The sequence below is a fragment of the Hippopotamus amphibius genome, chromosome 9 (genome assembly GCF_030028045.1).
Source record: "Hippopotamus amphibius kiboko isolate mHipAmp2 chromosome 9, mHipAmp2.hap2, whole genome shotgun sequence".
Classification (NCBI taxonomy): Eukaryota; Metazoa; Chordata; class Mammalia; order Artiodactyla; family Hippopotamidae; genus Hippopotamus; species Hippopotamus amphibius.
This window is the reverse complement of record NC_080194.1, coordinates 1,745,787-1,759,153: the sequence shown is the minus strand read 5'-3', so window position 1 is coordinate 1,759,153 and position 13,367 is coordinate 1,745,787. Positions and strand designations below refer to the sequence as shown.

Below are 13,367 nucleotides of genomic sequence, written 5' to 3'. Positions count from 1 at the left end.
AACTACTGATAATCGTCCAAGGAAAGCAAACTTTCTAGAGAGGCAACAAGTCCACCCCTGAAGTGCTGAGAACTAACTGGTTCCAGATTCAGAATCATCATATGGTATTAAATTATTCACTTCCAATTAGCAACACTTCTGAACGAGTACAGCTGGCAAAGCAATTCTTTTACAAAAGGCCTTTCCATGACACGGAGGCAGTGAGGGGAAGCAAAATGTCAACCAGCCAGAGGCCCATGAGTGACAAGGTATCCAACACGGCTTGGTTACTTCTAGTGGGACGATCCCTCAGGAGTTTCAGAATGGACTCCCCTGTCAAGATTACAGCTATGACTTCGAATACAGTCTGAAGCTAGTTTTGATTCTTGACTGGAAAGAAACACTTGGACATTGAAAATTAAAGTCTAATATAAGCAGAATTAGAGCTCTAGCTGAGAAAATAACCCACAGTTTAGATGGAGCTGGAACTGCTAACTTACCTGCTGATTAGAGGGGTTAACAATTGCTGTGAGTAAGTAGTGTCCAAGAGGATCAAATCTCACCAGACTGAAAACACAGAAGAAAGGGACAGAGACACAGAGAGAGAAATTATGTTAACCGAGAAGAGGAAACCCGTGAGAACATTTCTAGCAACCATTACTGACAATTGTGGGATCACCCAGGTATCCACTTAATGCTAGAGACTTCCAAAACTTTCAAGCAGATTAAAATAATAAAGCTCAATACTTCTTATTACGTCCTCACACTTGCCAGAATAAGGGAATACATATCACAAAAATAATTTCAAAAAACACCTGGGCTTCCATCCCAGGAAGCAGCTACATTAAGCACACAGCTGCTCATATCTAAGAGCCCATCGTAACAGTAGAGCACAGAACGCTCCCACACTCTGCCACAGGCTCAGGTCTCCCCTCACACAGCAGCTACACTGGCAAGAAGCACGAGTGCTGGCAACAAGGAACAGTCTCAGCACCAAGTGACACAGCTGAGGCTAGAAGATTAGCTAATATCCAACTGCAATACCAAGAGGACCAAAGGAAAACAATGCATCGACTTCAATTCAAGCAATATGTGCACTGATTTTGAAGGCTAAATATGTAGATATCTATTAGCAGATCTGATACACATCTACATCTCCACTTTCCGTCCTGATGGACAGAAAACCAGGGATGAGCAATTCACCCACCAAGCCACCCACCACCTGAACACCTTTCAGGATTCCAAAAGAAAAAAAAAGCTGTATCCCAAACCAGATAGCTTTGAACCTACAAAAGGTTCTAACAGCCCTACTCTACAGAGACCAGATGAGGCCAATAAGGAACAGCTGAAATGAACGATATGCACTGCTTCCTGGCTGATTAGCCAGCTGCTTAAAAAGTAGGAAGAGCCACAAGGATAACACCCTGCCCTGAGGAGGGATAATACAGAGACAGCAATGTCCCCTGCGGTGAAGGCACAGGTGAACACCCTCCACCACGTTAACCCCACGCCAGACACGGCGGGCAGGCAGAGCACTCACCGGACCCGTTCCATCTCGCTAGCTGTCTTCACCACAGCAAAGGGCTCCCGTCGACTCCAGTCCCAGAAATGGATCTCGTTGACAGTGGCAATCAGCAGGAGCTGAGCCGTGGGGTGGAAAGCCAGGGAGGCGATGGCGTTGTTGCTATCTGTGAACCAGCTTTCACTGCCACCCTATGAATGGACAAATCCCAGACATTCTCAGGTTACAAGCTGCCAGCCGACTGAGATGTCAATTTCCAAAAAAAAGGGGGGGGGGGGCTGCATTTAACATAAAATGGCTACTTGTAGGGCCTACTTTAAATATGTCCTCTGAAAACAACACACAAAACCAGTGATCTGGCAGTGCCACCACATTTAGCAGAAGGACATTACTGTCAACTCAGTTCTGCCATCTACAATCCATGAGCCATGAGCACGTGCACAGCTCTGTTTCTGCAGCCTCTGAGATCTCAAGCTTGGTGCACAACACAGGGCACCACAACCCGCCAGCGAGTCACCAGGACAAGGCGCACACTGCTTTCACAGTCATGATCGGGATACAGCTCCATCCTTGATCTAAGACAAGGGAAATCCATTCTGCAGACATCTTAAGAGTGTCCTGCACTGTGTCACAATGGGCAGACAGTTACATAGAGTGTTCATCTTAGAATGGAGGACTGTGGGCAAGACTCCCTATCAATAAGTAGGCAATGATTACTCAGTCAGCACTCAGATAAAGTCCTAAGGACCAGGCTAGTCTCTCCTCCAGAGCTAAGAACTCCAGGGTTAACAAGTCTCTGCATTTAGAATACCAAAGAAAAGGAAACACTTACATGTAAATCCCAAATCCTAACCTCCCCATCTAGGCAGCCAGAAGCAATAAGGCCTGAGATGGTGGGATGAAAAGTGACACACCATGGAGTGCGGCGGTGTCCAATCAGAGAGTGAACACACTTGCCCGTCTTCACCTCCGTTATATAGATATTATGGTTTACGTGGGTGGAGGCCAAGAGAGTCCTAGGGAATCAAAGAGGAGGAAGTAAATGAGAAGCATGTGGGAGGGTAAGAAACTTGATCGGCTTTGGACAAAAATGAAAATTGATACTTATTCCTCATCCCAACATGAAAAAAACTACACCTTGGGCATTACAAACAACAGAAACAATCTCATCTTTAAAATCTTTTGGCTTCTCCACACGGTCCCCAAATGACACATAACCCCTTCAGAGAATATTTTTTCCAGCAAGGAAAACTATCACACTACTGCTGGCCTATACCACACAGGTGAGCAAGGGATTCTTATTGAGAAACGTCCCAAGCTTTGATCCTCGATGTTCATAGGTTCCTTTGCTCATTCCAATAATTTTTATGGTCAGCACCGCTCATCTACTTTCCTCCCCCTTCTGATAACACTGGCAAAACTCTGTTCAGTGCTTCAAGGAGCCTTTAGGGATCTGACTTGGAAGATCAAGATGGGCCAAACACACAGAAAGCAATTCTGTCACAAGTCACAAGTCTCAGGTAAAGTTTAGGTAAGGACTAGGTACCTGTCTGGGCTGAAGGCCAATAAAAAGGTAGAGCGTGGACTATCTGGCAGTTCTACTCTCTGAAAAACAAACAAACAAAAGTTAGAATACCTTATTTATAAACTATGGCTCACTCAATCTCAAAAGCACCAAACCATTCTAGATCCGTATTTACAGCAGAAACTTAAAAAGTGGAGACAATGATCAAGCTATAAATTAAGAGAGATAAATCTAAATTACCTTCAGGAAAAATATCTAGCTCTAAAGAAAAAAGATATTTCTAGCCCGTTAACGCTTCCGAATTTATTTAAAAAACAAAACCCAAGAACAAAAACCAAGTTAGAGCAATTCTCCTACACAAAATAAACTGTACCCCAACTCTATGTCCTTAACCCATTCTAAGGTCCCATTCTACTGTCACCCCTACAAATCCTATGTGAAAAATACCCATTTTTCTTACCTTGCCCTCCCATTTCATCCACCGGGTTTTATCTTCCACCAGCTCCTGCAGAAGCCGCTGAGCTCCAAAGGTCTGAGTGCCCCGTTCTCGCCCCCAGAGTATCCGGACAGCATTCTTCTCTGGAACAACCTTCATGGCGCTCAGTAGCCACTGCCACACCAGACCCAGGAAGAGGAGGAGCGAGCAATAGCTCCACACGCTGAAGCAGCTAAAACGAGGCCATTCAGGTCCTTGTAAGTTGTCTTCATGGAAATCTAAGGTTACGGACATTAATGTCAAAGAACATCTATTCTGCAGTCAGAGAAGGTTCCCACTGCAAATACAATTCTACCTCAAGGAGGAAAGTACTTTCTTTTCATATTTTTTTTTCTTTCTTTTCATATTTAATGACACCTTCTCAGAAAAGACCCCTCTCCCAGAACTTTTCTTCCAAGAATATTTCATCCTTAAAATTCCTCCCATATCCTCCATAGCTCAGCCGTATATCTAAAGAACAGGCCATTGTCTAAAGGAGTTATTCATCAGGCAGGAAGAACTTTTACTACTGACTGAAAGGTCTGAAACCCTGTCAAAACCAAAACAAATACAACACAACATCTGCACTCTGGGGACTTCCCTGGCAGTCCAGTGGTTAAGACGCCAAGCTACCAATACAGGGGCACAGGTTCAATCCCTAGTGCAGGAACTAAGATGCTTCACGCCATATGGTGCGGCCAAAAAAAAAAAAAAAAATATATATATATATATATATATATATATATATATATATACACACATTTTACATATACATACCTATTTATACACAGGTACACACACACGCTCCCTGCTCTGTGCCGCTTTCCTAGTGCCTTCCTTAGCTGCTAGCTGCCATCCTTATCACTGGCGCGGCCTCTGAACTAAAGGACAAGTAACCAGTTTTAAAAGGCTAGTACTTGTGGTTCTTATGCAGCAGCTTCAATTCTATCTCCTACCTAAAAGCAAGTGCACAGAACTACTTTGAGGTACCTTTCTCATTCTCTTTTTCTCTTCTCCACTCAAGTTCCAGAATAGAGGATAGAGGAGGAAAGAGAAGAAAAAATTTCAGTTCCTTTTTCTTATCCATTGCAAGACTTAAGGGTATAAAACTGAAACAAAATAAACACAAATTCTACTCAAATGTCAACTAGCAGCAAAATACACACACGTGCAACAATTAAAGAATTGCTGTCCTTCCATACAATGGAACATGCAGCCCAATGAAATGGCATTTGAAAAGAATACCTGCATAAATATCATTCATTACAGCACTGTTTCTTCAACTCTATTCTGAAAAAATTCAAATACACAGAAAAGCTGAAAATATGTAGAATAAATACATTCTACTTACCACTTAGACTCAAGAATTGTTAATATACTGTCAAATTTGCCTCATTTATCTCCATGGACAGAGACACATAAGGGTTGTTTTTAATTTTCCTGTGAACCATTTCAGTGGGCAACGAGACACTCTAACCCTGTGTACCTCACTGCGCATCTCCTAAGAATGAGGGCTTTTAGCTTCATGACCACAACACCATCAGCACACCCATTATCATTTGTGCCTTTAATACACCAAATACACCAAAAAGTGTCTTAAAAAAAAATCCAGAACCTACTCAAGGCTCAAACAATGAATGTGGATGTGGTGTCCCTTTAGTCTTTTATTCTAGAATGGCCTCCATGTTTTATTTTGGCTGGTTTTGTTTATGCTTGTTTGTTTGTTTACAACGCAAGCTTTTTTAAAAGACCAGGACAGCTGACTTGTTGACTTGCAGCTGACACTTACATCCTAGTTTTGTCTGATTATCTTCTCACAGTGCCATTCAGCCTGCCTCCCTATATCCCTAACAGTACTTCCTGTAAACACTCACTAGGTTTAGGTTAAGAGGTCTGGGCAAGAATGCTTCATAGGATGCTACCTACGTACCTCATGATGCAGCACATCATATTCTCAGACTGTGCCACTTCGTGAGACCTGGTAAATTACATGATCATCTGGCAAAACATGACCCCGTGGCTGAGTCTGTAACAGCCAGAGCTCTCTTTATAAAGGTATATTTCCCCCTTTACAATTACCAACCTGTGGCTAACATTTGGCACCATGTGAATATGCTGTTCCTCTTCACCCTTTTGCTTAATAGTTTAGCAGTCACTGATGATTTCTTTTCAAATTATTTCATTTGGGGGCTAGAATATGTTGATTTTCCCATTCCATCATCATTTCTACATTTATTAGCTGGCATTCTTCCGGAAAGAATTTTCCCTTAATAACTGAAGCAGAGTAAATGCTTAGTTTTTTTCCCTTTAATTATTACTTCTTTTTGTTTGTAATAGCAAAAACTGGGAACAACCCAAGTCTCTAAAGGGGACCAAATGACTAATCTATGGTAAGGAAGATTCTCTGGGTACTGATAGCAAGAGATCTAGATAGAACAAGATACACTGTTCAGAGGAGGAAAAAGCAAGGAGCAAAACAACATATATAGTTAAGGCTAAGTCTTGAAAAAGAGAAGCTAATGGTCACTTATTCAGGACTGAAGGAACAAGGTAAATGGAGACAAAGATGGAAGCTAGACTTCTCAGTGTTCTTATTTTGTGTCATTTTTATTTTTGAAATGACCTATTCAAAATTTATTTTTTAAATATTTAACAATGTGAAAAAATACGTTAAGTGAAAAAAGCAGAATACAAAATTATATATACAGCTTAACCCCAATTTTGTTTTTTTGGAAAATCATTAAGAATAATGATAGAAAAGAAATACAAAAAGTATTAATCATCGTTCTCTTTGTATGGTAGGAGTACAGGTGATGTAATCATCAGAAAAGGCAGTGTTCTTTTCATTTTTTTAACTTAAAAAGTAATAAATGCTTACTGTGAAAAGTCAAACAATAATCAGTTCTTTATATTTCATGAAAGGCTGCAATCTAAAAAGTACACAACTAGACGCATCCAAATACAGAAGGAAAAATATTTATCACCTGTGCTGAAATGAGTTTTCTCCCTGGAATATTCAAATATAAAAAGTCAGAAAGATTCTACAGAAAGACATAACTCCAAGTTCCTAGCTGCATATAGCACAAAGTTTCCTAAGGAGTGACTGAGGAGCAAACTCTAGCTTGTATCCTCGCAGTACAGCTCTCATCCCCCAGTAGCCCACAATATAAATACTATGTACACACTGAATATGTCAACACAGTGCAGGCCAACCTCCTGTATAAATTAAGGATGAACTAACTGGAAGGAAATAATCTCCTTGGTGACCCTGACAACTCATGGTTTAAGACCAAAAGCCTGGAAGTCAAACTGCCACAAAAGCTGAATAATTACTAACCAGGAAGGTGGCAGAAATACAGTTCCCATCCACTCACCTTAACCCTTAACTGAGCCTGTAATTTTTTTAGAGCCATTCATTCTTTTACCTAATATAGAGAAGTTCAGCAGAAATGAGTTTTGAGGGTTCCTTATCCTATAGTACAACATTAAAAGTACTTTCAGAGAAATATATTTATACCATTTACAATCTTATAACGTGGTGAAAACACCAGCAGTCCAATTCCTAAAAAAAAGTCTGACCTTCCGACCTCATGTAACTTAAGAGGAAGAAGAAAATATAGGTCACAAACACTGGATGATTCAGAAAACTGTGATGCAATCTGAAGTTCCTACAGGAATCAGAAGGACAAGGGAAGAGCTGCTACAAATACCAGTCATCAAGAAAACTCAAAAACTAAAGCTCAGGATTACCGAAGAGCTTGTCTACCAATTCCCAGAGACCTAAACACACCAACAGTTCAAACACGAGAAAGTCTGACTGATGCCAAGAAGTCAAAGAGACTAAAACAACTGCACAGTCTCTCTTTTGTCTGAAGAAAAATATTTGCTCTGTTTCTTGAAAAGGATAAGGGCCCTTCTCCTGATACACTCCTTACAGCCACCTGAGAAGAAATTTTACTTTGTTCTCCATAAAGGACAAAAGGAGCTAAACCAAACTGCAGTCCGGCAGGCCTGTTGCTGAGGAGGAAGTGCCGGTTAAGGTTAAGTGTGTTTTTCATTCCTCTTCTTAAAAAGGAAGAAGAAAACAGGTTTCCCAATCTGTCCCTTAAACCAGACTGGGACAAAGGGTGTCAAGAACAGTCTTCCTGATACCATTACACAGTCCCCAGAATCAATTCTCAATCACCAAAAGCCTTGTGCACATACAACTAAAAGGACACAACTGGGATATGTACGTAACACAAATGTCAAGAATTCCCCCCCCCATTTCTAACCACCCCTCCCTCCATAACATGACTGATCACGCTAAAGAGGTGGGAAGATAACCACCTTGAAAGGTTTTCTCTACTCAATTCTAGGACATAATTATACTTAACAGGCGCTAATAAAAGTCACCTAGAGATTATGCACAACCTAGTGGAAAGTGAAGTTGGACTTAACAGGTTCTCCTTGCAATTTGATCACCTTATGCCAGCAATTTCACTCCACCTTCTAGCAATATGACTTTGGACAAGTTATTCAACCTCTTTGAGACTTATCTGCCTCCTCCGTAAACAGGAATCACAATATCTGCCTCATCAAGTTGTTGTGAGGCCCCAACAGGAAAAGCGTGGTGGAGCATGACGACCACTGCTGCTATTGTTGTCATTATTACTGAATCCTCTTTGGGGTTCACCATGGTCTCCCTCACCGAACAGTATGGCCAACTAAAACCCCTGAGACCTGAGACGCCACGATTCCCAAGGGTAGCAGATTTCTACGAAACATTTCAAAGGTTGTTACCAGACAACGAAATAAAAAGTACTCAGGAAAAGTACTGTACTCATTTGTGCGGCAAAAATAATTAAGTGAGATTTGGGCCACTTCTACATAAAAAGTGAATTAAAAAACAGAACCAACAACTTAAAGCTATATCTGCAAAACCTGGCCAATAATTCATGCCCCAAATCCTCCCTACCAATAGCATTCCAGGAGTGTGAATCAGAAAGTTAGGCTTGGAAGGGACTGTTAAAATGCAGTCCAATGACCTCATTTATTTGAGTAACTGCATCTCTCTTCACTTTACTATGCCCATGTAGGCAAAGTCTAAGAGTCAAATCAGCCATGTAATACCAACATATATTCCAAAATAACACACAGGATTCAACCCAAGGTTAACTCTTTTTCTTTTTTGCTTCTGTTTTTTCTTTTTTTGGCCACCCTACGCAGCATGCGGGATCTTAGTCCCCCAACCGGGGACCAAACCCTCGCCCCCTGCCCTGGAAGCGTGGAGTCTTAACCACTGGACCGCTAGGGAAGTCCCAAGGTTAACTCTTTAAAAGAAAAAAAAATCTTTTAAATACCAAATCTAGGGTCACTTTCGTAAGTAAAGTTCTCCCAACAACTGGAAAATTAACCACAAAATGTCAGGCCTTTAATTAAAGGCCTAAAAGTGGCCCAGTATTCTTCAGAGACTCCGTGTGGGTGGAAATACACAGGGTTTTCTACAATTGGCAGCTTTGTTTTCATTAACAGGACCTCCTACAGGGCATTTCAGGACACTTCAAATGACACCATATATGACCCAAGTCCAAACCGTAAGCACCACAGCAGCAACCACCCCTGCCTCTATAAGCTCCTGCCTGACTCCCAGACTAGACTGAACTTGGAGTGGGGCAGGGAATTTACAGCAAAGCATCACAAATCTAGAATGGTAAACAGGTAACAAATTCTGAAGGCAAACACACCTGGAAGCACAAAAACTTCAGCTATTACCTGAATTGTGTATCTACTGTGTGCGGACTTAAAGGATATCCTAGGATATACCAAACTGCTAACTGTGGTTTAAGTCTAGATAGAGAAACATTAAGTAATTTTTGTTTAATTTTTTTATCCATAATTCCTAAATAAGAGATAGTATAGTATAGTCATATATGGGTTCTAAAATCAGATTGGCTGATTGAAGCCCAGCTCTGACGTTTTCTTGGTACATGAAGGTTTCCTGGTACATGAAGGTTTCTTGGAATAGTTACTTAACCTGCCTGTACTCCAGTTTCGTCATCTGTAAAAGGTAGTATGTATATGATAGAATTACCACAAGGAGTAAAAGAATGAAAAGTGCTTGCTATTATATAATTCCAGTGCTTGTACCAAAATAATACCTTCATTCTATAATGAAGAATTATAGAATGGCAATGAGAAAAAAATATTTAAGGCTGCAAAGTCCTATAAACAATCAGACTAATTAATGACAAATTCTTCTATGCAAAACGAGACTGTCCTCTGCAAAGGTCTCTAAACCATTTCATATAAAAAAAAAAAATCTTGGGCTTCCTAGGTGGCACAGTGGTTAAGAATCCGCCTGCCAATGCAGGGGACACGGGTTCGAGCCCTGCTCCATGAAGATCCCACATGCCGCGGAGCAACTAAGCCCGTGCGCCACAACTATTGAGCCTGCGCTTTAGAGCTCGTGAGCCACAACTATTGAGCCCGTGTGCTGCAACTACTGAAGCCCACGTGCCTAGAGCCCATGCTCCGCAACAAGAGAAGCCATGGCAATGAGGAGCCCGCGCATCGCAAGCAAGAGTAGCCCCCACTCACCGCAATTAAAGAAAGCCCGCGCACAGCAAAAAAAGACCCAACACAGCCAATAAAATAAATAAATAAATACATTTAAAAAAAAAAGAAAAATCTTACTACTGTCACCTTTAAATACTTAATAATAAAATCTTGAGATAGTGGTTAAAATAATAACTAACACTTCCATAGTCCTTTTCATTCCCACTGTTCTTAGCACTTTACATAAAGTAACTCATTTACAATCCTCAGGTACATGAGGCCCCAAGAGAACAAGTCACACTACTGGTAGTGGATTCAGAACCCAAACCCAGGCAATCTGGCTCCAGAGTCTACATACTTCATTACAACTGAAAACTCCCTCCTGCCCCAGATAAAACCTCCTATGTGTTCTCTCTCCTATTTCATGTACTAGTCTCACATGTATTAGGCCCTCAATCACTGTTTCACTGTCTCACCATATCAACTGGAAATCAGCTTGCTTTATATTTTTAATGTTCATTTCCTCAAAGTTCAAGAAATTAAATAATGATGCTGAGGGGAATTCCCTGGTGGTCCAGTGGTTAGGACTCCAAGCTTTCACCGCCAAGAGCACGGGTTCAATCCCTGGTCGGTGAACTAAGATCCCACAAGCCACACAGTGTGGTCAAAAAAAAAAAAAAAAAGAATGCTGCTCAGGAAAAATGAAAAAAGTTCTCACTCCTTCCTTTATAGCAACTTATTTACATAGTTTTTGAGAGAAAAGGGGACTTCAAAACCTTTGACCAGAAGTAACTATGAATTTGATAAAGTGCCAAATAAGACTATATCATTAAATTCAGCTACTATGTATTTACCCTACAAACCTACCAACTCCAACCAAATAAGAAAAATTACCTATCAGGAAATAGAGATGGGGACTTCCCTGGTGGCACAGTGGTTAGGAATCTGCTTGCCAATGCAAGGGACACGGGGTCGAGTCCTGGTCGGGGAAGATCCCACATGTTTCGGAGCAACTAAGCTCGTGTGCCACAGCTACTGAGCTTGAACTTTAGAGCCCTAGGGCCACAACTACTGAGCCCACACACCTTAACTACTGAGGCTACATGCCTAGAGCTCATGCTTCACAGCAAGAGACGCTACCACAATGAGAAGCCCATGCACCGCAACGAAGAGTAGTCCCTGCTCACCACAGCTGGAGGAAGCCCCTGTGCACAATGAAGACCCAATGAAGCCAAATAAATAAATAAACTATTAAAAATGTTTTTAATTAAAAAGAAAAAAAGGAAATAGAGATGGATGCCACAGTAGATATACTTTTGTATGGCAACCAGAACATAAATCTCAAAAAACAGTCAACAAAGAATGTGACTGAACATACTGTCATGTCTGTGCATACCCCTTTGTCAAACATGAAATATGACATCAACACACCTGAGAAAAGGAAAAGGGGAGTCTTTGTGTAGAGCCTCATACCAACCCTTTCTCATCCACATAGCAGACACATATGCCAGTGACCTCTCTACACTGCCAAAGTTAGGATTCTCCACAACTAACTTAGTCTACCTGTCTGTGACAGATTCTCTCCAAGGACAGTCTCCATCAATTCCTTCTACCCTACTCCCATGCTGCTCTGCCCATGAAGAGATAAGAATTTTTCTCTCCCTGAATCTGGGCTGACCTGTGACTTACTCTGAATATGGCAGAAGTGATGATGTGCCTGATCGCATCCATTTTCATTCCTGGAAGCTAACCACCAGGCTGCAAGGAAACTCAGGATGTCCCACTGGAGACAGAGACCATACAGAGAAGCCCTGGATAAGACACTACTCGGAGAGGCACATTGAAGACTATTAAGACGTTAGACTAATGCGCTGAAACCCTGTTGCCCTCTCTAACCCAGCCCTGCAACCAGCTGAAAACAGACAAACGAGTGACCCCAACTGATGCGACATAGGGCAGAAGAACCAACCAGACGCACCCTGCCCAAATTCCTAACCCCCAGGATTGTAACAAACAACAAATCATTATTGTCTTAAGCCACAAATTTGGAGGTGGTGTGAGACTGTGATTTATAATAAATACGTATTTGGTCTTAGTCCCTATTTTTTGGCACAGAGCTCCTAAAACCCTTGAAATTTCCTGAGTGATGGAAGTCTTTTGTCATTCATAAGGAGCCTCTTTTAAACTTAGGCTAACAGGTGATTTAGGGAAGGTACCCCTAAAAGGCGTCAGGCTGGGGCTGATCACCAGAAAGACCAAGTGATTAGAGGGTTGGAACTTTCAGCCCCACCTACTGACCTCTGGGAAAGGAAAGGGCATAGATGGGTCTACAGACTAAGCGTTATAAAAACTACTGAACAAGATTTGATGAGCTTCCAGGTTGGTGAACACATTCACATGCCAGGAGGGTGATGCACCCCAGTTTCATGGGGACAGACGCTCCTGCGCTTGGGACCCTTCCAGATCTTGCCCTATATACCTCTTCATCTGGCTGTCCATCTGAATCTTCTATAATAAACTGGTAAATGTAAGTAAATACTTGAGTTCTGTGAGCTGCTGTGTCAAATCAGTCCAACCCAAGCAGAGGGTTGTGGGAACCTCCCCCTATAGTCAGTCAGAAGCACAGGTGACAACCTGGACTTGCGATCAGCGTCTAAAGTTGAGGGGGTGCAGTTTTGTGGGACTGGGCCCCTGAACCTGTGGGATCAGATGCTATCTCCAGGTAGAGAGTGTCAGAACGGAGTTAAATTTGTAGGACACCTGGTCAGTGTCTGCTGAGAACTGGAGAAATGCTCACCAGTTTTGGAAAAAACACACATCAGAGGTAGTTTCTGTGCAACATATAACTAAAACACTACCTAATATCCAGTGCACGTAATTCCTTGTTAGGACTCTATCTTCCTCACTACACTACAAGCTCTGTGAAGGAAAAAATGTCTGTCCTAGTCCAGTGCCTAACATAGAAGAGAATGAATATGTGTGTGTGTTTATATCCAGCTGTGAGGAAAGCCCAAAACAAACTCCAAACTCTCATAAATAGTAATACCTGGGTAAAAAAAAAATGTGGCTAGTTATAGGTGGTGTTGATGGTTCAAAGTCATAAATTCAATTTCTACAAGTCAAATATCTCCAAAAAGAGAAAATTTTGTACTGTTAACTAATCTCAACCAGTCATTTCATTATGTACATGTCATTAATCAGGACAAGGCCAGGCAAAAGAGTATGCACAGGGCAAACCCATCCCCACCACTACTGAGGGTGGGGGGTGGGGCTAAACCTAAAAAGATACACACCCAGAAATGACAGGCGTCTTCTGTACCTTTAGAGCA

General features: G+C 41.7%; 1 protein-coding gene across 8 annotated transcripts in view; it reads right to left on the bottom strand.

The window, feature by feature from the left end:
- Nucleotides 1-13,367, bottom strand: part of AMBRA1 (autophagy and beclin 1 regulator 1) — a 175,879-nt gene that overhangs the window by 138,432 nt on the left and 24,080 nt on the right. For 4 of the 8 annotated variants that reach the window (XM_057747731.1, XM_057747732.1, XM_057747737.1 and 1 more), the window contains exons 2-7: nt 4,747-4,791; nt 3,487-3,740; nt 3,048-3,106; nt 2,334-2,517; nt 1,520-1,692; nt 480-546 (exon numbers count right to left, since the gene is read on the bottom strand). In XM_057747731.1, the coding sequence (XP_057603714.1) occupies nt 480-546; nt 1,520-1,692; nt 2,334-2,517; nt 3,048-3,106; nt 3,487-3,740; nt 4,747-4,765 (756 nt within the window). In that variant the 5' untranslated portion in view covers nt 4,766-4,791. Of the gene's footprint in view, nt 1-479; nt 547-1,519; nt 1,693-2,333; nt 2,518-3,047; nt 3,107-3,486; nt 3,741-4,278; nt 4,383-4,746; nt 4,792-13,367 lie in introns of all 8 variants that reach the window. The other 4 variants (XM_057747739.1, XM_057747733.1, XM_057747735.1 and 1 more) reach the window with 3 other exon arrangements.